At 37.9% G+C, this 24,060-nt stretch overlaps 1 protein-coding gene across 1 annotated transcript in view; it reads left to right on the top strand.

Moving 5' to 3' along the window:
• Nucleotides 1-24,060, top strand: part of ERP44 (endoplasmic reticulum protein 44) — a 95,760-nt gene that overhangs the window by 28,045 nt on the left and 43,655 nt on the right. Inside the window, exons 2-4 of the mRNA XM_019454353.2 lie at nucleotides 9,518-9,590; nucleotides 11,527-11,566; nucleotides 15,670-15,785. Coding sequence (XP_019309898.1) covers nucleotides 9,518-9,590; nucleotides 11,527-11,566; nucleotides 15,670-15,785 — 229 coding nt within the window. The remainder of the gene's footprint in view (nucleotides 1-9,517; nucleotides 9,591-11,526; nucleotides 11,567-15,669; nucleotides 15,786-24,060) is intronic.

Raw genomic sequence — 24,060 nt, 5'->3', positions numbered from 1 at the left:
TGTAGCCACTACCTGTTACTATACAACGCTGTTCCAGTGCCGTTGACTGTGCTCCCTATGCTGCGCCTCTTCTGTGACATTCTCATTCTATAACTGGAAGCTGTGTAGCTCCCACTCTCATTCACGCATTTCCCCCACCCACCTACCCTGTCTCTGATGATAACCATCAGTTCTCTATATTTATGGGTCTGTTTCTGCTTTTTATTTGTTTTGATCTTTAGGTTCCACATATAAGTGAAATCACATGATACTTATCTTTCTCTGACTTATGTCACTTAACATAATACCTTCTGGGTTCATCCATGTTGTCACAAATGGCAAGATCTCCTCTTTTTTTTTTTTTAGTCGAGTAACGTTCCATTGTGTGTGTGTGTATGTGTACACGTACTGTACCTTCCTTATTCCTTCATCTATGGATGGACACTTGGGTTGCTTCAGTATCGTGGTTATTGTAAATAATGCTGCAATAAACATAGAAATGCATATATTTTTTTGAATTGGTGTTTTTGTTTTCTTTGGGTAAATACCCGGTAGTGAAACTAATGGATCATACGGCATTTCTGCTTTTAATTTTTGAGGCGCCTCCATACTGTGTTCCACGGGGACCGCAGCAGCATACATGCTCACCAACAGTGCACGAGGGTTCCTTTTTATCCACATCCTCACCAGTTACTTGCTATTTCTTGTCTTTTTTATTTTAGGCATTCTGACAGTATGCGGAGATATCTCATTGTTTTGATTTGCATTTTCCTGATTATTGTGATAGTGAGCATCTTTTCATATGTCTTTTGGAAAATGTCTGTTCAGGTCCTCTGCCCTTTTGAGCTGCAGTCAAGAGTTGGACACTTAACTGACTGAGCCACCCAGGCACCCCTGCCCATTTTTAATCAGATTATTTGGTGTTGGTTTGTTTTGTTTGTTTGTGGGGTGTGTTTTTGTTTGTTTGTTTCTTTTTGGTGTTGAGTTGTATAAATTCTTTATATATATTGGATATTAACCCCTTACCAGATATATAATTTTTAAATATCTTCTCTTATTTAGTAGGTTGCCTTTTGTTTTGTTGACCGTTTCCTTCCCTGTGCAAAAGCTTTTTATTTTGATGTAGTTCCAATAGTTTGTTTTTGTTTCCCTTGCCTTAGGGGAAAATGTTGCAAAGGCCAGTGTGAGAAATTACTGCCTGTGCTCTCTTCTAGGATTTTTATGGTTTTGGGTCTCACATTTAGGTCTTTAATCGATTTTGAGTTTATTTTTGTGTATATTGTAAGAAAGTGGTCCAATCTCATTATTTTGCATGTAGCTGTCCAATTTTCCCAGCACCATTTATTGGAGAGACTGTCTTTTCCCCATTGTATACTCTTGTCCCCTTAGTCATAGGTTAATTGGCCATGTACTTGTGGGTTTATTTCTCAGCTCTCTATTCTGTTCCATTGATCTGTGTCTATTTTTGTGTCAGTACCATACTGTTTTGATTAGTGAAGCTTTGTAGTACATTGTGAAATGACATCAGTTTTTTTTTTTTTAATGTTTACTTATTTTTGAGACAGAGAGAGACAGAGCATGAACGGGGGAGGGTCAGAGAGAGGGAGACACAGAATCTGAAGCAGCCTCCAGGCTCTGAGCTGTCAGCACAGAGCCCAACGTGGGGCTTGAACTCACGGACCACGAGATCATGACCTGAGCCAAAGTCGGACGCTTAACCGACTGAGCCACCCAGGCGCCCCGAAATGACATCAGTTTTAATGGAAACCCATGCTTGATCAAACAACTAATGTGCAAGAAAAAATACGAATTGCAACAATATATTTTTATTTTCTATTGTTGTTTCTACTGGCAGAATTTGAGTTTGGGGATTATATTACCTACATTTGAATTATTCTTTGGGTATAGAATTTATTTTCCCAAACATGTCTGCACCCACCATATTTTGACTTATTTAATGAAGAATGGTATAATTTTTCTAATGTTTCTTTATAAAAGCAGACTGGTTCTGACTTGTCCAAAATTTGTGTCATTTGGCCAAATGTTGTATCACTGAGCATTTGAGGGTTAAAGTAGCTTGCCAGGGTTATTCTATACTTAGTTCTATTTTTCCCCTCTCTTTGAACTTCTAGTTCATTATAATGCTTCTGGGAATACTAACAGTGAGATGTGCCTCAATTGATACACAGCTTCAAGGCTCTTACAGTGCTTGTCAGCCTCAGTCTTTTTTCTCTGGGGACCTTTCATATCTCTTAGCTCCTTGCAGTCGACTGAAAAATCTCTATGCTTCTGTTGCCTGCCAGCTTAATGCAAAACTGAGAGTCAGAGAAGTGGCCCCAGGGAGGAGAAGCAGCCTGGGTCCCATGGCATCTGGACTTCAGGTAGTAGGCTGGTTTGTCAATTTGGATTAGAATGGAAGAGAGCTGTTGCCTCGTACATCACTTATTTCTTGCTATAGGAGAGACATAGTGTGTAAAGGGCTTTGAGAGTCTCCTAACAGAAAGGCAGGAAAATGAAAGATTTAGCAAAATACACTGAGCTCTTACTGCAGAATGCCTAGCAGATGTAATGTCAATTGAGAACGGTAATGCCACATGGAAGGAAACATTCTCTATTAAAGCTTCCATTTTATGCCAGTAATTTTCATGCAGAAATCTCTATTCAAGCAGAAGGCACTTTAAAAAATTAACATCTTTGTAAATTTCTAATAAGATTACAGATTCCACATTTTTCTAAAATCACAGTAATTTGCATGTCAATACAGACTTTTCACAAATGAGTCTTACTTGTTCTTGTGTTCATATTTGAGGACCATAAACATTGTACAGAGTTTAAAATGGGTTTACATGCTTGCTTGGAGAGTTGGAGCCTTTGCTGTCTAAAGCAGTGCTGCTTTGCCCAACTTAGCTCAGGTCACGGTCTCGTAGTTTGTGAGTTCGAACTCCGCAGTGGGCTCTGCGCTGACAGCTCAGAGCCTGGAGCCTGCTTCGGATTCTGTGTGTCTCTCTCTTTCTCTCTCTCTCTGCCCCTCCCCCGCTCGTTCCCTCCCACCCTCCCCCCTCAAAAATAAAATAAACATTAAAATAATTTTTTTAAAAGCTGTGCTTCTTAAACTTTGTGCATAGGAATCACTTGGGGATATTGTTAAAGTGGAGATTCTGATTCAGTAGGTCTGGGGCCTGATAGTCTGCATTTCTCACAAGCTCCCAACTGATGCCAGTGCTCCTGGTTTAGGAACTATTTGAATAGCAAGGTTTTAAGATTTTCAGCTTTAAAAGAAACACTTCTTGTTTTCTAAACTCATCAAATTATGGTAATAAAACATTTAAGGCAAAGCCTAGCAAATACTTTGTGACTATAAATCTTGCTAACAGAAATAATACCCAATCACCTCTTCTGCCTGATAGTTTATTAGATTCTGGTCCTAAAATAAGACAATATAAGAAATATTAGAAGTTTATCCACTAATGTAACATGGCTATTCTTGTTTATTTTTGAGAGAGAGAGTGTTCATGCGTGCAAGCATGAGTTGGGGAGGGCGGGGAGAGAGACAGAGAGAATCCCAAGCAGGCTCCATGCTGTCAGCGCAGAGCCCAAGGCAGGGCTCGATCTCATGAATTGTCAGATCATGACCTGAGCTGAAATCAAGAGTCGGACACTTAACCAACTAAGCCACCCAGGTGCCCTTGCTATTCTTAAATGAGGGTGCTGAAGTGCTATGGGCTGAAGTGTCTAGAAATCACATCAGAGTATACCTGTAGGGGAACCTGAAGAAGGTATGCCTAGGAACTCAGGACAGCACTTAGTGATGTAGAGGGCTTTCTGCAGGAGGCAGGAAGATCACTTCTGAGGTTCACTCTAAATTTGAGTCTGTAAATAATTACCTAGTAGTGTGCTCTTCACCATTACATAATTAAAAACAAATTTTAATAGGCTTCATTCTTATTTGATAACCTTATTATCCTCAAACATGTTAAAAATGTTGGCTGTTCCCATTTCTGAACTTCTTTCCCCCATTTCTCGCCTCCAGCACCCTCCCTCTAAATTCTTAGTGTATTAACATCATCTATCTTCTCATTCACTTTGTATGTATTTGAGTACTCACTGTATACAAATAGGGTGTCGTAGTAAATGGATCTGTGGTATACAAAATTGAATAAGGTGCAGTCTCTTTTTCAAGGTACTCAGTCTCCTGAAGGAGGTATGATAGCACAAGTAATCAGTGTGAATGATAATCTGTTAACACCCTCCAGAAAGTGCTCTGTGGGTTCAGAAGAGAAATGAATCACTGGGTTCTGGGATCATCAGGAAAGCCCTCATAGAAAAGATAGCTTTTGAATTAGGTCTTGAAAACTAGATAGACCTTCCTAGCTGTTCCAGGCAGGACATTGTAAGAAGAAACTGCACAAGGAAAGTATGGATGCAAGAGAATAAGGAGACACATTATAGTAATTGCATGTACTATAGACCCCTTGCATTTTGGATTCATAACTTCAGGATTTGTATTGTTTGTTTGTGAGTGACCATTGAAGGGTTTTCCTGAGCTACTGATTGTATTCCCTTGTGAAGAGCCTCATATATCAAGTCCGTGGGTGAGGTTAGTAATTGGTTCAGCAGCATTCGTATCTGCATCCATCTTTATTCTTTTCTCTTCATCATTTCCTTTTACTGTATATCGTGTGGGAAGACATTACATACTTATTAATAATTTGGGATTTGTGAGGAGCTTGTTATAATTCCTTTCCATTGCCAAAGGTCTCCTGCTAATATGGTGACCATATAATTTATTGCCCAAACTGGGACCCACTTGAAAGGAATTGTGCTGTTAGTGATATTCCACAGCAACCAGGCATAAACTGGGTGTGTCTCAAGCAAGCGAGAGTATATGGCCAACTAGAACGTTCCTGTTAGTTGGAGGATGGGATATGAATGGGGAGCAGTAGGATGTTATTTAGGAAAGCAAGTTTGTGGATGGTCCTAAATGCCAGGTTCAAGGTTTAGGCTTTTATACTGTAAGCAGAGAAAAACCCTTGGAGGTTTTTTTGTTTGTTTGGTTGGTTTTGTTCTTGTATTCTTTTTGGCAGAGGGTTTGATATATGCAAAGCAGCTTTTGGAAGGAGGAGTCTGGCCTCTGTGGGCAGGTTAGATTGAAGGGAAATGCTCGATTTAGGGAGTGCCATAGTATTCCCTTTAAGGATATATTTGAACAGTAGCCACTCAAATGGTCTTCATGTATAAGGAAAAATTGGTAATTTATATTTGCATAATTATGAACAGAGAAGCTTTAATAATTCACTTCCAATATGTGTTATTACTGATGTTAGCTCATACTTCTGAAGAAGATCCTGTGGGATTAGCGTCTTGTTCAGTTAATGTTTTCTCAAAAGAGGAACAGTACTGGGTTTAGCAGTGAGCGCTAGAACATTTTGTCTGCACTAGTGTTACGCATATATTTACCTTAATATTGTAACAATTAAAATTTTACTTAACACTGAGAGTGCTTAATAAAAATATCTTCACAAAATTTATTTCTAAAAAACTATCTTTTGTCATGTAACCAATCTTTTCTTGTATCTTGTTTCAACTTGATATCTAATCCAGAGAAGATTTTAATTTCCACTAGCATGTATCTCTCCTTTTTCTATCCCCACCCCATGGAATGGGTGAAACTTTTGAGAAAGGAAAGTTTTTTTTTTTTTAAGTTTATTTTATTTTTTAATTTATTTAATTTTGAGAGAGAGTGCAAGCAGGGAAGGGGCAGGGAGAAAGGGAGACAGAAGATCCAAAGCGGGCTCTGCACTGACAGCAGCTAGACCAGTGAGGGGCTCACATTCACAAGCTGCAAGATCATGACCTGAGCCAAAGTCAGACGCTCGCTCTACTGAATCACCAAGGTACCCGGAAAAGGGAAGTTATTTTTTACCAGGAGAATCAGACAGCTATTCATGGAAGAGGAAGTCAGTCTTTGAAGGATTGATTCTGCAGTAGTGGAGAAGAGAACTTTCCAGGTAGAGGAAACTATGTATGCAAAGAAGAGGAAGCAGAAAAATTGTGGGGTGTGCTTGGGGAAAAGCAACTGACTGCTGGGTGGCTTCAGAAATGCTATGGAAATAACAGCTGGCACACTGGCATCAGTAGCCAGTTACGTGGTCATGGAGGACACAGGGAAATTGAAGGAAAGGAATGCTTTTTTTATTCTTTTTTAAATCTTCTTTAATGTTTATTTTTGAGAGACAGAGACAGAGTGCTGGTGGGGGAGGGGCAAAGGGGGCAGTAGACACAGATTCAAAAGCAGGCTCCATGCTCTGAGCTGTCCTGGGTGTGGGGCTCGAACTCACAAGCTGTGAGATCATGACCTGAGCTGAAGTTGGACACTTAACCAACTGAGCCACCCAGGTGCCCCAGGAAAGGAAAGCTTTTTAATTCCCAAGGATTTCTTAACTTTTAGAAACCTTTTTTTTTTTAAGTCTATTTATTTTGAGAGAAAGAGCACAAGTCGGTCAGAGAGATAGGGAGAGAGAGAGAATCTCAAGCAGGCTCCATGCTGTCAGCACAGAGCCGGGCATGGGGCTCTATCTCACCGTGAGATCCTGACCTGCGCTGAAATTAAGAGTCGGACACTTAACCAACTGTGCCACCCAGACACCTCTTAAAAAACCTGCTAAGGGTAGAAAATACTCTTTACTTGTTGAAGAAGCTTCTATTTAAAGGTAGCCTATCACCCTTTTTTTTTTTTTTTTTTTTTTTGATGAATTAAGGTGCAATACCATTTTTTACCAATGGGCCTTTTATGTAATAAGATCATGTCACTAGACACATCTCAGAGTGAAATGTTTAATATTTGGTACTTATTGCATGTGGATGGAGTTATGCAGTGACTTCTAGATGATTGGAGATTCTTCTCTGTTGGCAAGAAAAAGAGGTAATGAACTGAAGAGAATGACCAACTTGTAAAATATTTCCTAAGTTTATGTCTGTGTATTTACATATGTTGTCTAAATATTTCATCATCAGAGGGTAATATTCTCCATGTCTGTTAAGATCTTCCATATTCAAAATGTCTTTGTAGGTTTTTGCCGTTTCTTTGAAAGAAAATACATTTAAAAGTTTACTTCAAGTCTTAACTTTTAGATGAATGATTACCCTCCTCTCTTCCTGGTTTAGAGCTACTTGTCTTTATTTTACTTAAGCACTATAGAATTTAACACATGAAGATGTTTCCCTGGAAGAATTTTGTTTAGACTTAGGGCTGACATGAAAAGAAACAATTTGTCAGACTAGTGGAGCTTGCTAACAATTCAAATAAACAGGCTGTCTTTTCCTTTACACTGCATATTGATAAAAATGTTAATGATAAAACACCTCCTTTACACCCTACAGGGTGCAGAGATGATTGGGTCAGAGACTGTTTTCTTGCTTTGGGCCCTCTTAAACACAGCTGCTAGCTGAATGTGGCTTATCAGTTACATGGTTATTGGTGCCATGTTTCTAAAGTAACAGGTATTTAATGCAGCCAGGTTGAGTGTTGCCTCGATTTTTATATCATCTGGCATTTAAATACTTTTGCCATGTAAATATTTCAAAGTAGAAAGCAGTTAAATTTAGAATATACTTCTTTATAAACGTACTTTGATGGATAAGTAACTCTTCAAAAATGGGGTTAGTTAGATCATACAACTGAAGACTGTTATCTGTATTTAACATTTTTCTCCCCTCCTTACTACCACAATTTTGAGAGCTCCTGATGGTAGAGCATACCATGCCTTATGCATTTGTGCCCTTGGTACCTAGTAGATACTTCATAAATGTCAAGTTATTTAATGATGACTTTGATAAAGACCAACTTTGTTGCTTAATTGTATATTTTTGCTTCACCTTCTTGAATTTTTCTTCAACACACAATTCACTCTAAAATCTTGTATCAGTATATCTGGATTTCTTAAACACAAAACAGGCTCAAATGGAGTTACTTATGCTAAGCCCCGTGCTACCAAACTAAGACTTAATTACAGTTTTAGCTCTCCCAGAAATGGAATTTTAAACCAGTCAGCCAAGAAATACCTGATCAGCACTAGTTAGGTAATATGCCTAATAGACTTCTGCCATCCCCAAAAGGAAAGTGACTTTCAATAACCAACCCACTTTTTTTTTTTTTTTTTGCCTAGTAAAACTTCCTTCTTCCCACTCCTTTTTTTTTTTTTTTAACTTTATTTTTGAGAGAGACAGAGAGAGTGAGAGTAGGGGAGGAGCAGAGAAAGAGGGAGAATCTTAAGCAGGCCCCGTGCTGTCAGCGCAGAACCCAACGTGGGGCCCAATCTCACAAACCGTGAGATCACTCAACTGATTGAGGTACCCAGGCTCGCCTCCAGTTAATTTTTAAGGTGTTAAAAATGATGCAACTAGTTATATATGTCAAACATTCAGAGGTTTTAACTTACGTAGCTTACTTTTAGTAGAGTATAATTTATTGGTTGCTAGCAGAAATAGTAGTCCACTGTTGGCTACTCAATTTTGGTAACTTGAAAATAAGGCTAGTGCTGTTTGGCTTTTTCTAAGAAAATAATGAATGTACAGAGATATTTCAAATAATTAGCTGGGCTTGTTTGCATATCAGCATCAACATGGCTCTTTGTACCATTCAGAAATTGAATTGTTGGTGAAGTAAAAATTTTTCGAGTGGTAACTGTAGTGATTACTACAGCGTCTGTGAAATGGGTGGGCAGGGGAGTAGCCATCAGTGCCTTACCAGGACCCCTGACATTAGTTGTCTTCAATAGCTGTGGTTCAGTGAAAGGATTTCCTTAAACACAAGGTGTATTAAAGATGGAACCTAAAAATAAAATAGACTAAGTGTACTGCCTTTTAAACTAAGTGAACAGTTGCTAGTTTAAAGTTGAATCTTGTATTTATTTTGCAGATGGCAAGCTAATATTGTCTTTGATAAACTTGAAATTTGGTTTAATGTTTTGGAAGCAGAAAATTCTTACTCTCTTTTAATAGCCTGTCCCTTGACACATTGTTATCACCAGTATGTGAGATGAGGCAAGAAAGGCTTCTGGTTCACAACTTAAAAGTCTTTCTTGAATTCTTATCTTTATCATTTTGTTTTATCTTAGAAACATGGTAGGGATAGAGTCAGCAAACAGCTTTAGTTTGTATTCTTTCAAAATTGATAGTAAGCCAGTACATTTTTTTCTTGTTGCTCCGTAAAGTTCTTGAAATATTAATTTAAGAGAATGAAAAAATTCTTAATTTCTCCATTGTTTAGAAACAATTGCTTTTGTGTTTTTGGATGTATAGGAAGTCTTATTTATTTGATCAGTTTCTAGGCTTAAGAAGTTAGTACTTCCCCTGTTTCACTGATCTAGTGAAGGGTTAAAATAAAAATAAATTAATAACAATTAAAACCAATTGATGGATGATTTTGTAAATAACAAGTGGAACCAACTTTACGCATAAATTTTCTTTTTATTAGACTTTCTGCAATATTTACCTTTTGTGGAAACATTTATTAATTTCACATTTTTAAAATTTCCAGGTAACTTGGGTTTTTACTCCTGTAACAACTGAAATAACAAGTCTTGATACAGAAAATATAGATGACATTTTAAGTAAGTACCTTGATATTTTTAAAGTACACTTTTCTTCTTTATAAAGAGTTAGTTTATATACAAAAACAAAGTTAAATCCCAATTACTAGAACAGCTTGAGGAGCTGGCATTCTGATTATTTCCATGGTTTACTGAATTAACAAAACACTTTTGGTTTTGATTTTCAGTAAAATTTCTTAAAATGTGTATGTCTCCTTTATGTGTTACAAATAAACTTTAATCTCATTTTATTTCTTTGTCTTGTCATAAATGCCACCTTAACAATTCGTATTTTGCTAGAGCCTACTTAGATTAGAGGCCAGGAGTCTCCACTGTGCAGTACTAAAAGTTTGTGGTCTTAGGACACAGTCTAGACATCTTTTGTCTTTTTTAACTTTTGACTAATTCACTGACTCTGATATCTTTTATTGTCATTGCTCCAATTAAGTTAAGTGTTTTACTGACTGCTTGTTTGCTGACAGTGTGATTGTGGATACAATTAACTTGCAGGGAAAAGATTTCTGTTTTTAAAAGTAGTAGAGGGAAGGTGAACACATGGTTGATGGAAAAATCACAATTCAGGAGATTTAAGAAAATGTACAATGCATAAATGATTTCTACCTTCTTCTTTTTAAAAGCCTTCCACTGGTTTAAGCAGAACAAAACCAAAAATAATAAAAGTGAAAAGAGTTATTCTTGAGCCTCATATGCTGTTTTGTGTCCTTGGAACTGGTTTTAAATGCTAAAATGTCTATTCCTACAATGTGGGATCTCTTTAGAGCAATGGTCTGTAACCTTTAGCATACATGAGTTACCTGGAGGACTTAATAATATCCGGACTGCTGGGCCTGGCTCCAAGTTTCTAATAGAAACTGCTAGACCCCACCTGAGAATTTGCATTTCTGTAAGTTTCTACATGCTGCAGGTGCTTCTGGTCCAGGGAGTGCAGTTTGTGAACCACTGCTTTAGATGAAGAAGCAAGTGGATAAAAAGTGCTTTGAAGGTAAAAAAGGAAGAAGAGAATTGAAACTTACAAAAAATTCTCCTTTCATTTTTCAAATTCTAGAATAACTTTTATTTTTGTGAGTGAGTGAATTTATCTAAGTTTCTCTGTAGTACGTTTAGTCTCCTGTCTTCACATCCTCATATGCAGATGATACTAAGTTATTTTGGCAACAGAGAAGAGCTGTTAAATGGATTGGAACTAGAACATGTACATGTTTTGCAACTTTATTGGTTGTAGATTTCTTGTTGCAACTAGGTGGGACATCTGAGCTGTACAAGAGCTTTAACATAGCTTAGTTACACAGGTCTTTTCTGTGAAATAGAATTTTCTTGCAGAGTCACTTCTTGGTTTATTCATGTATATGGCAGATCAAAAACTGGATTGTTAAAGCTCAGATCATTCCACTTCACTTTTTTAAATGTTTATTTATTTTTGAGAGGGAGGGAGGGAGAGAGAGAGACAGACGAAGAGACAGAGAGACAGAGCACAAGTGGGGGAGGGGCAGAGAGAGGGGGATACAGAATCCGAAGCAGGTTCCAAGTTCTGAGCTGTCAGTACAGAGCCGGATGTGGGGCTCGAACCCACGAACTGTGAGATCATGACCTGAGCCGAAGTTGGCCACTTAACTGACTGAGTCACCCAGGTGCCCCTCCATTTCACTTTTAATGAGTTAGTGGCTTACTTGCCTGATTTGGGTTTGATTCTTCTTTTGCTTTATATTCATTCAGTGAAGGTATAAAGATGGAGAATATAGAGAAAAGGATCATGGATTCCCACAAATTATGTAACCTATCCATGACCCTGTGTGCGGGTTTCTTAATTGTTATTGTGTATTTTTAGTGGGCCTTTACATAAATGGGAAGAAGACCATGAGGAAAACCAAATCTTGGATTATGTCAGTTACAAAGACATAATTAACTTAGGTTGTTTGGTTTTGTTTTTCAATTTCAGACAATGCTGATGTTGCTTTAGTAAATTTTTATGCTGACTGGTAAGTAATAATTTTATTTTTGTTTTTTTGCGGGGGGAGGGGTAATGAAGTTGCATCTTTTAGTTTTTTTCTTTCATCTTGCTACGCGTGTATTTTTCTTTGCTAGAAAGGGGTGATTGGGAAGCCTTTTTCATATGTGAGATAGTATTGCATACACAAAGTCAATTAAGGTTCATTCACAAAGGGAACAGCTTAATTTGCTGATCGTTTGTATTTTAAGAGAAAAATATATCTGATTCCATTATCCCACATCTTAAAAGTAGTAGCAAAAACTCAAACCCCTCCCTCCTTTTCTCTCTTCCTCTCTTTCACACCCCGCCCCCCCAACACACACAGTACTGCAGTTCTGTATTTTTCCTGTAGGGCGGTGTTTGGAGGTGAGGGTGTGGGTGTGGCAAGTTTAGAAGGAAAAATCATGTTGACGCTTTTTAAACATGTATCGTCTACTACTTCTAGGAAGCCTTTATTCTGCCCCCTGTCTAAATCAGATTCTTGTCTTTTGTGTTTACGTAGTACTGGACACCACTTTTTTTTTCTTGCTACATTATTTTGTTTTTTATATTTGTGCGCCAGGAAGAAACATTGAGGATGGAAATAATGTCTTACTCAGCATTCGTGGCATTTAAAACCAGGGCATACTATGTAGTAGATGTTAAAGAATATGTCAAGTGGAGAGCTTGAGCCAGAGAGGTTTGAAACACTCACATAATCTTTATTCCTAGACCATCTGCATTTTATTTGACCCTTTTACGCTTATTACTGCCTACTGGTTGCCACTGCCCTACTTGAGGCCACAGTCCAGTTTACCCAGATTCCTGTGACAGTCTCCTAATTTGTTTTCTGTGCCTCAGGTCCTACGTGTGTCCATTCTGTTCTCTAAAAAGTAAGCCAGAGTGGTCTTTCCTAAAGTACACACTGAATAAGGTTACACTTCATCTTAAAACCCGTAAATGATGTTCCATTAACTCTAGGTCTAAAGTCCTTTACCTTGACCTAGAAAGCCCCCAATGACCTGCTCCCTTCCTACCTCTACATCTGTATATCTTGCCTCTCTCCACTCCCACATTCTGTACCTGTTATACTGAACGTCTTTCAGTTTCTGTAATATTCTATATTCTTTAGTCACTGGACCTTTAGTCATGGTATTTTTTCTGCCTAGATGGGTCACTCTTCTCTCATTTAATTTAAGTATTAATCATCTTTCGAGTCTTTGATTAAATGCCACTTTCTCCAGGTCACCTTCCTAGATCAATATTCCTACCCTTATCCCAACCCTTTTTTATGTCTTTCCATAATACTACATGCTCACCTCATTGGGAACACTTGTATGCTGTAGTTTATTTGGTGGCACCTACTACAGCCTTAGCTTTAAGTTACTGTATCTGTCTTTTCTCAGTATTCGTCCCCAGGCTCTCTGCATAATACTTAGCAGATAATAAGTACATAATAGATATTTACTGAGTGAATAACATATAGTGTAGTTATTTAAAGAACTTCAGTAAAATGTTGAAGATATACAGAGAAAATGCCATTTATAAAATGCATAACCAAGGTAGCATTTTCCAAGGTAAATTAGGATTGTCCACATGTAGCAAAAGCTGTAAAATTTGGTATACGATTATCTAGTCCAATCCACTTTAGCAATGAAACTGAGACCCAGAGGAGCAAAGTGTCTTCCCAGGGTTACCTGACAGAGTTGTGGCAGAGTTAAAACTAGAACGCAGTTCTCTTATTTGAGGTATTTTGTGTGTTGTAAGAAAGGGAAATAAAACGTGCCATTGACCTTGTCCTAGAAACTGAATTGGAAATGTGGGCTAATTGCAGTTATTTGGGAAAACATATTACCCAAAGAATACCTTGAGTTGTTCATGAATTAGTACTCTTTATTCAATTGAAAAAAACTTGGGCAATTGGCCACAGGACATAGATTTATATTATATGGTCTCACAGGCTCCATTCTGAGTTCTGTCTGGAAGTTATTAATGTGGCACAGTTTAAGGAAGAATTCTCTAATAGAGCTGCCTAAAAATATGGATATGCCTCGGAGGGTAATGAACCATAGTAGGTCCCTGATGATGCTGTTTTGTGCCAGTCTTTTTATATACATTGTTTTTAATGCTAAGAACTACCTTGCAGGTAGGTATTATAATTTCCATTTTAGGTTGAGGAAATTGAGAAAGGTCATACGGCTAGTAAGTGGTGGAACTGGGATTTAAACTCAGGTATGTCTGACTCCAAAGCTTATTTTTCCCCCTACTAGGTCATACTAGTAAGTACCCCCAAATTGTCCCTGCAAGGACTCTTACCCATTCGGTTGGTTTGTAAAGGGTTGATTCAAGCACTAGATTGAAGATTGGATCCAGATGACCTGTAAGGCCTTTGTAATAGATCTGTTGCTTTTGTTATGTTACTTTTATAAATGTAACTTTCCATGTGAATTGGATACATGTGGATGAAGGTATAATATTGTTGATTGACTTTTATTTCATCCTTCCCTTCCACCTTCTGGTATTAAAATTGATCCTGTTTTAAGCATGAACCTGTGCTTAAATGCTTACTGGCCAGCAAACTGGACAGTCTGGAAAGAAGGAGCCCCTAATGTATGTCTTTTCCTTGCCCTTAAGCCAGGAGCCTGTCCAGTAATTGTTTACTAGGCCATATCCTAATTCTTCAAGAAACCATCTATCAGCCTTTGCCTCCCCTGCCCTCCAGCACCATATTTTCAGCAAACTATAAGAAACTACAAACTTGTGGACCTAGCCTTTCCAGTTCCTCCATTCTATCAATTTAATCATTTAACAGACATATTGAAATGCTTACTAGAATACATAGTCAAATAAGACACGGTCCCTGATGTCCACAGACCCCACCCACCTATCCCAGATGGGAGAGATTTAAGAATGCTAAAAGAGGAAAGAGCCACTTGAAAGCAAGAGATTGAAGATACAGATTGTGTCTCCTTGCTATATTCTAGGACATCTCCTTAGGAAGTCAGGTGAGTGGGCCAGAGGAGGTATCTACAGAAAGAAATAGGGAGGAGTATAAGAATTTGCATCCTTTTACAGGCTTTACCAGACTTGCATTGAATTGTAGTTCATATGTATGACCTAATCATGTGGATTAAAGAGTTCACAGGCTTCATTTAAGTAAATCTCTTAGTGGAAAAGGGCTCTGGAAGCAATAGTAATAGCAGTTATAGTTTTTTTTGTTTTTTGGGTTTTTTTTTGTTAACAAACACTTAATACCTTTTTCATACAAGAATAACTGTTCTAACCCATCTGGCTGTGTGCTCATTTTGATTCTTCTTCTCTTTCTTATCAGGTCCCTTTAATAACCTATAGCATGTTTGTGAAGTAGTTGGCCTGATTAAGGGACAGTCAGAATTAGAAGAAACAAGTTTCTGAAATACTGTAGGGTTTGTGTCCCTTTGTAAAAGTAAGAACAAAACAAACGACAAAGGAAACATGAATAAGAAATCTTGTTTAGGAATTTAGCACTTTTGCTCCTGAACTTAATATATTTGTTTATAGACATGAAAGCCTATTTTAACCAGGGGTTAATTTTGAGGGTGAAGAGTTTAATATACACTATATATCCTTTCCATGCCACTTGTTTATCTAGTATGCTGACTTGCATATGAGATTTGATTGACCTAGTCAAGCGAATCAGTCTAGTATTTGAAATAAACTTACCATCTTAAGGATTTTGTATAGTAGTCTCAAAATATGTTCATTATTTAGAGAAAGCTAATTTCTTCTCTAAATGGCCAAGTCTTAATAGTTATAAGTCCAAGTGGATACATCTTAGAGGGCTTATATCAGACTTGTTTCTGGCCTCTTTGAGAGATCCTTAGCTGTGTGCTTCATTATAGTGGCCATTTTCTTAAGCTGCAGAACACCAAAATCTTTAAATTGGAATAGGCTTTGAGTTTAAACTTGTCTTCATCTTTAATGAATGACATTCAGGTCCATGACTAAATTAACTATGTGATTGTCTCAAAAGCTGTTTATTGTACATACACTAAATAACAGTAGATGATAACTGAAATAAGATTTTATTGCTTCTGCTTTTCAGTTTTAATTGGTATCCTTCTTTGTGCATAGGTGTCGTTTCAGCCAAATGTTGCATCCAATTTTTGAGGAAGCTTCTAATGTCATTAAGGAAGAATATCCAAATGAAAATCAAGTAGTGTTTGCCAGAGTTGATTGTGATCAGCACTGTAAGTACCTCAATAGGAATTCTGGAACAAATCGTCTCATTCCCTTCTCTACACACACACACACACACACACACACACACACACACACACACTCTCTCTCTCTCTCTCTCTCTCTCTCTCTCTCTCTCTCCTTTTTTAATGCTCAAAAAAAATGTTCTACTTTAGATGGAAGGTTCTAGTGACTTTGGTTAAATGTTAATATTTAATCTTTATGTACTTACAATACTAGTTTGTATTTTGCCTGAGAAGTAATTAATTTTTTAATTAAAATATAGTAGAATAAGCATATAGGTAGTAAGTTATAACCAGCACTGTTTTCTGCCAAAGTGAATACCAAAATGATTAATAAATAAAATTGAAATAAAGTTTTAGGAAAAAATGGATTTCTGTTAGTTTTAGAACCTACAAAAATACCATTTGTAGTCATTGCAAATAAAACTCTCAGATTTTTGTGTGTTTTTGTTATTTAAAAGGTTCCACTAAAATTGGCTGAGACTGTCTTCGAGGTGTAATTAACTGTAGTTATAGATTATAAATATTGAAAGTGTTGAGAAACTTAGGTTAGACTCACTTACAGTCCAGCGTCTTGCATTTCACTTCTCCCAACAGAGCATTCTCTGTAAAAGCCTCTTGGTTTTCTGTGTACACGACCAATCTTGCTAACTTGAGCTAGTGAGCCTGCAGTGGTGTTCCCTCCTTAGCGTGTCCAGCAGGTGTGAAGTTCTCCTCTCTCATAGTACTAGACTCACTGTGTTTGTAGCTCTGGTTCATTCTGTCTTAGTTGTCTCAACCGTTGCAGTGTCCGTTCTTCAAAGGCAGGAACTTTTTCTTTTCATGCTTTTTTTTTTTTTTAATGTTTATTTTTGAGAGGGAGAGAGAGAGAAAGAGAGAGGAAGGAAGGAAGGAAGGAAGGGCATGTAAGCAGGGGTGGGGGGCAGAGAGAGAGGGAGACACAGAATCCCAAGCAGACTCTGCTGACAGTTAAGTGTCTGACTTTGGCTCATGTCATGATCTCACAGTTCATGAGTTCAGGCCCCACATTGAACTTGCTGCTGTCAGCCCAGATCTCGCTTCAGATCCTCTGTCCCTGTCTCTGCCCCTCTCCCAATTGCGCTCTCTCAAAAATAAATGACACGTTAAAAAAAAAAAAAAAAAAGCTTGTTGCCTCGTGTTACTGGCAAGTTGGTCTGAGTACAGAACGCTCCGTTCTGCAAATTTCCTGTCATTTGCTCTTAGCCTGACAATTAGAATTTGTGTGTGTGTGTGTGTGTGCACTAACTTTTCATTTTACTGATGAGGAAATGGAAGTCAAGTGACTTACTCAGTATCATAGAGCTTAATGTCGAGTCAGGCCAGATTTAGAATCCAGATCTGACCAAATACTTTTACTGGTGGGGATTTACTGGTGGAGAAATGGCAAACGGCAAAGTATTTCAGTATTTTATAAACCATACCCCAAATTTCTGTCTATTGAGATTCATAACTAGATAGGATGAAGGAAGCAGTAAAAGATTGTCAGTACAGGTGTGGACTGCATTTTCACACTGCTTTCTGGATCTTTCCTCCTACTTTTCGCTGACAGATATGATGTTTTTGGTAATGGGTTCTCATTTTAAATCTTTCTATTTTTTATGTATTTAATTAGACATTACAGTACAGACAGTAGTTCCTACTTTCACTGAATTTGGACCATAAAATCTGAACTTGTGTTTTTAAACTTAAAGTCATTGGGAAGAAAAATGAACTGTTGTTGAACCATAAATATTATTTATTCTGTTTTTTAAACTAAGATTAACTTACTTTTGAGATAAACCTGACATTACTACTATTGATCAGGCTCTCTTTTTATGGGAGTAAACAGCCGTAATTCAGATGCTTTTTGATCTACCAGATAGAGCTACAAAGTCAATTTTTTACCAATGAAAGTTATATCTGAGACATTGTGTATTCTCTCTAAATATTTTATTTTTTCTGTGCAATTCTTCACTTTTTAAAAGTGATGTTATGAAATCCTTATTGATGATTTATTCACATTTTCCACTTTCTCTTTAGAGATTATAAGACAGACTGTGCCCTGGGTCACTTCTCATGCGCCAGCTATAACGTAGAGTTTCTGAACTGGAAGGACCTTAAGAATCCTGTGGTCTCGGGAGAAATGTCTGTTAGGTAGATTGTTCTTTGGTAGGATTGGTTTTGTTTTTAAGAGATTTATTCAGATATAATTAAGGTAAAATAAACTGCACAAGTTTAAATTATAAAATTTAATGTTTTGACACATGCATACACCTATGAAACCATCACCACAATCAAAATATCAGCATATCTGTCATTCCCCAAATTTTTCTTGTTTCCTTTTGTGGTGCCTTTCTTCCCCCATCAATCTCAGGGGACCATGCTTTTGTTAATAAGAGATTAGTTTGCATTTTCTGGATTATGTATAAGTGAGATTATACATTGTATTATGTGTGTGTATGTGTTTGTATGTGTGTGTTGTTGTTGTTTTACTCAGCCTGGTTATTTTGAGATTGTTGCATTTATCATTCATTTTTATTACTGTTATTATTTTTTTATGTTTATTTTTTTTTGAGAGAGAGAGCATGAGCAGGGGAGGGGCAGAGAGAGAGGGAGACACAGAATCCGAAGCAGGCTTCAGGCTCTGATCTGTCAGCACAGAGCCCGATGTGGGGCTCGAACCCACAAACTATGAGATCACGACCTGAGCCAAAGTCAGACACTTAACCAGCTGAGCCACCCAGGCGCCCCTGGAAGTTACAGATTTTGATGTCAAATTTATCTGTTTTTACATTTGTTGCCTGTGCTTTTGGGGCAATAGCTAAGAAGTCATTGCAAACCCAGTGTTCTGGAACTCTTCTTCTACATTTATTTCCAAGAGTATTACAGTGTAGATTGTGTGATTAGGCCTTTATCAGTTTTGAGTTAATTTTTGTATAGAGTGTAAGGTAGGGATCCAATTTCATTTTTTTGCATGTGGACATCTAGTTTCCTAACACCATTTGTTGATGACCCTGTCCTTTCCCCACTGAATGATGTGGTACCCTTCATCAAAAAACATTTGACTGTATGTGTGAGGGTTTGTTTCTGGGCTCTCTGTTCCATCTGTCTATATATCTGTCTCTATACCAGTACCATACTTTTTTAATGACTGTAGCTTTATAATAAGTTTTGAAATCAGGAAGTGTGAGACTTCCAATAATGTTTGAGAGTATCTTTTGAAGGGTATATATTCTTTTTTTTTTTTTTTAAGTTTATTTATTTATTTTGAGAGAGCACAAATGGGGAGGAACAAAGAGAGAGGGAGGGAGAGAGAATCCCAAACAGACTCTGTGATGTCTGTGCAGAGCCTGATGCAGGGCTCGAACTCACAAACTGTGAGATCATGATCTGAGTCAAAATCAAGAGTTGGATGCTTAACTGACTGAGCCACCCAGGTGCCCCTGAAGGGTATATATTCTTAATTTGATGAACTCCAATTTATCCATTTTAAAAATGGATTATACTTTTGAAGCTGTGTCTAAGAAGTCTTTGTCTCACCTAGGATAACAAAGATTTTCTGGTATGTTTTCTTTCATAAATTTCATAGCATGAAGTTTTACATTTAGCTCTATGATCCATAGATCATACATTTCCTTTTAGCTCTGTGATCCAAATTTGGAGATAATTTTTACATGTGGCACAATGTGTGGGTTAGAGTTCATTTTTTTGCCTATAGTTATCAAGCTGTTGTGATATTATTTGATGAAAGGACTGTCCTTTCTTCATTGACTTTGCATCTTTGCCAAAATCAACTGACCATATATGTGTGGATCTGTTTCTCATTTGTCAATTCTGTATTGTTGATGTGTTTGTCTATGATTTATTTGTCTATGCTTATATGCCGGTACCACACTTTCTAGATTACTGTAGTTTTATAATAAGTCTTGAAGTCAGTAGTGTATAAATCTTCCAACTTTGTACTTTTTTTCAAAGTGGTTTTACTATTTTAGTTGCTTTGGATTTCTGTATGACTTTTAGAATCAGCTTGTTAATTTCTCACCAAAGTGAGGGGGAAACGTTGCCAAGATAATACAGAGAGTTCCCTGATAGTCCTTACCCACTTTACCCAAATGTTGACATATTACATTAAGATTAAGATTACATTTGTCAAAAGTAAGAAACTAACACTGGTGTATTACCATCAGTAAACCATAGACTTTATTCAGATTTTATCAGTTGTTTTACTCATGTTCTTTTTCTGTTCCAAGATTAAGGATATTGCATTTAGACCTCAGGTCTTCTTGACAGTTGATAATTTTGAGGAGCATTGGTTAGCTGTTTTGTAAAATATCCCTCATTTGGGTTTGTCTGGTGTTTTTTCTTAGGTCTCACACATCTTTATTTTTTGGTGCTATTATAAATGGCATTGATTTTTAAATTTTAATTTCTGATTGTTGCTAGAAATACAACTAATTTTTTGTGTATTGATCTTATAAACTGGTACTTAATAGTTCTAATGGGTTTTATGTAGATACAATAGGATTTTCTATTTAGACAATTATTGTATGTGACTAAAAGCAGTTTTACTTTATGTGGTCTGTATGTCCTTCCAGTATTCTTTCTAGCCAGGTGTACCTACTTGCTGCTTCAGGATTAATTTCTGTGAGGCAGAAGATCTCTAGAAAGCTTTTTTAGCAAAGGCAGAAGGTGACCTCAGAACGCAGCTATCATCCCGCCCACATATGTCTCATTCTCATTAATCACCTTCTGGCATCATGGCAGCCTACTCTGTCCTGCCCTCTGATACTTTAGTCTGTCTGCCTTGCTTCTGATGCACTGTGTCACCCAGACTTCCCAGCCGAAGTAAGAGTGTTATTTCTTGGAAAAGTTCCTGTAAAAAGTTTCTAGTCAAATTGCCGGAAAAAAACAGTTGATGTAGCGTCTACTTGGATTTAGGTGTGCTTTCACATGCATTATTCCGGTTCTCTTCCCCACAGCCCCTTGAGTCAGATAGTGTTATTCCTTCACCCAGCAGAAATGTTTACATACATACCCTTTGTCATGCGGCATGCGTAGGTTCTAGAGATACAGCAATGAACCACATCTACCCAGAAAGCAAGAGTAGCAAATACACAGTTGCTCGTTGTGATAGCTGCTCTGAGGAGAGGTGTTGGATGCTGTGAGGTAATGCGAATGCTTTCTGAGACAGACCTACAAGACCTGAGGGAAGAGTAGAAATTCTTAAGGGAAATAGGGGAAGAAGAGTATTTCAGACAGAAGGAGGAGCAGGTGTGAAGTTTCTGAGGTGGGAATGAACGTGAGACTTTGAGAGAGTGGGAGTGTGCCATCACTGTACAGATGAAGGCGCTGAAAGACTTGGAGGGGCTGAGCGACTTGCCAGAGGGTTCCACAGTAAGTGGAAGGGCCAGACCGGAGCCCAGGAGCACACAGTGCGTCCCAGGCAACTCTAGTATCCTGAGGTCAAAATAAAGTCAGTTAAATTGGATTTCTCATCAAAGCTGAGAATTCACCCAATTTCTATATAAAAATTACTAAAAATGTCTGTAACAAATTATATCATAGTCTGTTTAAATTCTTTATAATGGGTCAATGTAGAAACAAAAATGAAATTACTCATATGTGGTATTGTTGTTTCTGTTATTATTGTTTTATACTGTGGGGCCCAGCCCTCCAGTAAGATAAGAATTCTCTGGGGGCATCTGGGTGGCTCAGTCGGTTAAGCATCCTACTCTTGGTTTCCGCTCAGGTCATGATCTCATGGTTCGTGGGTTTGAGCCCTGCGTCAGGCTCTAGTGTGGAGCCTGCTTGGGATTCTCTCTCTCTGTCTCACTGTCTCTGTCTCTCTCTTCCCCTCCCTCTCTCTCTCTCTCTCTCTCTCCTCTTCTCCCCTCCTCCCCTGGTCCTTCTCTCTCTCTCTCTCTCTCAAAATAAATAAGTAAAACTTAAAAAAACAAAAAGGTAAGAACTCTCTGTTCTAATACCAGAAGCCCACCACTTATAAAAGTTACATATACATGGACAAGTGACTTAAAAAATCACTGAACTTGAGTCAGCATTTGCCATAAAAGGCGTGAGTGCATGTGTGTAGCAAGAGAGAAATGTGGTAACCAAACGTGATAAAATGTTACATCTAGGTTAGGGTATACAGGTGCTCATTCTATTACTTTTTCATATTTTCTGTAAGTTTTAAAATGTTCAGAATAAGAAGTTGGTATAAAAAGTCTCTGAACCTGTAATTTGTCTTTGGTTAAGAAGCAGGAAGGAGGGTCTTGTTGCCTGAGAATTTTTGAGAAAATGTGTTTGGAAGAAGCTTGAAATCTGTTCTGTACAGGTGTATTGTGATATTGTTAATTGCGTTTTCTGCTTATTTTCACTGTGATAAATGACCTTCCGGAGGGTCATTGAATGTGAAAAGAATTTTCTTGAATAGACTTTTGCTGACATCTTGAGGGCTACTTAGAGTCACTCGATTACTTTTGGAAACTGACGCACGGTTCTCTCTGTGGCTGTCTGAATTTTTCAGTGAAACCTCCCGTGAGCAGGTATGGCAGTTGAGGCCATTTTATTGGTCCCAAAACTACCTTCTTTCTTAAGTTGCCATCTCCTGGACATTAGCATGTCTGCCTTACCACTGGGTATCATGGAAGGTGGATATGCTTTTGTGAATATTCTCCCATTACCAAGTGGCATGTATGCCCATAATACAAAGATGGGTTAATATTAAGAAATAGAAATCCCCACCACAAGCTAAAATTAAAGGAAACCGGCTTATCTTATCAGTTAATTCTGAGAGACTTGATAAAACCCAGTATTGGTTCTTGGAAGAAATTAATGAGGCAGAGTGTATGAATCAGCCGTTGCTTGCACTGAATTTTTTAAATCTTTAATGACTATTCATTGCTTCATAATGTGTTGCAAGCTCAAATTGAGGTGTGACCCATGTCTGAATTGAGTTGTGAAATCTGTCTAAGCCATAAATTTTGTATATTGTCTTGCATTTGGGAATTTCCACCAATGCTGTGTTACTGGTGTCTTTCTTTTATCAGCCCTGTTTAAGAATTAAGGATGAGGTGAGACCATAAAGTCAGAAAACAAACAACATAATTATATGACAATATAAAAATGTAATGGCTCTAATTTTCAAAAAAACATTCCAAGTGAGTATTTTCAAAGTAGCTCCTTAGGGAGGCAATGCATGTACTCATTCCTTAGAACGTGTTGGGAATTCCTTGGGAGTTGTCCTCTGCGCCACTTTACTAGTCCACCAGGAAAACCCATCTCCGTGCAGTCACAGGACAGCCTTCTTCAGTTTGCTGCCTGTATTTTTCCTTCTCTCTCCCTCTTCCACCCATCAGCATCCTGTGGAGTGCTTTCTGCCCTATCTTGACTTCACTTCTTTATATGCCCTTCTTAGGACTTTGTGTTCAAAGGTTCAGCTAACTAGGTTGAGAACTTAGAACTGGAGAAAGGAAGAAGGCAAAAGGTAGGTGTAACAGGCTGATTTCACCCAGTCAGTTCTTTTGTTTCTGTGTGTGAGCTAGATGCGTCAGCTTTGATCTCCCCCAACCTGTCTCCCCACCAAAACAAACAAACAAACAAAAAAAATAGGTTGGGGAGGTTGGGAACTATGGAAGCAGAATTTTGAACTCAGACTAACACTAGAGTGTCATCAGGAAGTTTCCAAAGTTTTAAGTTGAGGTATATTTTTTGAAACCCCAGCGTAAAACTTGCAGCTTAAATGACCCTCATCTAGGGTTAAAATTTAGTTCACTTCCAAAGTCCCTGAATTCTCCACTGTTGCATTTATTTAAAAAAAAAAATTTTTTTTAACATTTATTCATTTTTGAGAGAAAGAGAGCGTGAGCCAGGAAGGGGTGGAGAGAGAGGGAGACACAGAATCTGAAGCAGGCCCCAGGCTCTGAGCTGTCGGCACAGAGCCCAACGCGGGGCTCAAACCCACAAACCATGAGATCGTCACCAGAGCTGAAGTTGGACGCCTAACTGACACAGAGGCACCCCTCCATATGTTGCATTTAACGAAGGGAACAAAGTAGGAGGAAGAGAAAAAAGAAAAGGAAGTCGAGGCAATTAAAGACACAGAATCAAGGAGTAAAATGTGGAACAACCTCTTCTCTACCCACCGGGCATTTATGTCCTGTGATGGCAGCAGAACAGGTGTCCTCCCTCATCCTGCATAGGACTAAGATGCTAAGTTTCATCCATGTCACAGAGCTCACAATCACCCTTTTAGTTTGTCCTA

The sequence above is a fragment of the Panthera pardus genome, unplaced genomic scaffold (genome assembly GCF_024362965.1).
Source record: "Panthera pardus isolate Hobbes unplaced genomic scaffold, ASM2436296v1 HiC_scaffold_20, whole genome shotgun sequence".
NCBI lineage: Eukaryota > Metazoa > Chordata > Mammalia > Carnivora > Felidae > Panthera > Panthera pardus.
This window is presented reverse-complemented; position numbering and strand designations above follow the sequence as displayed.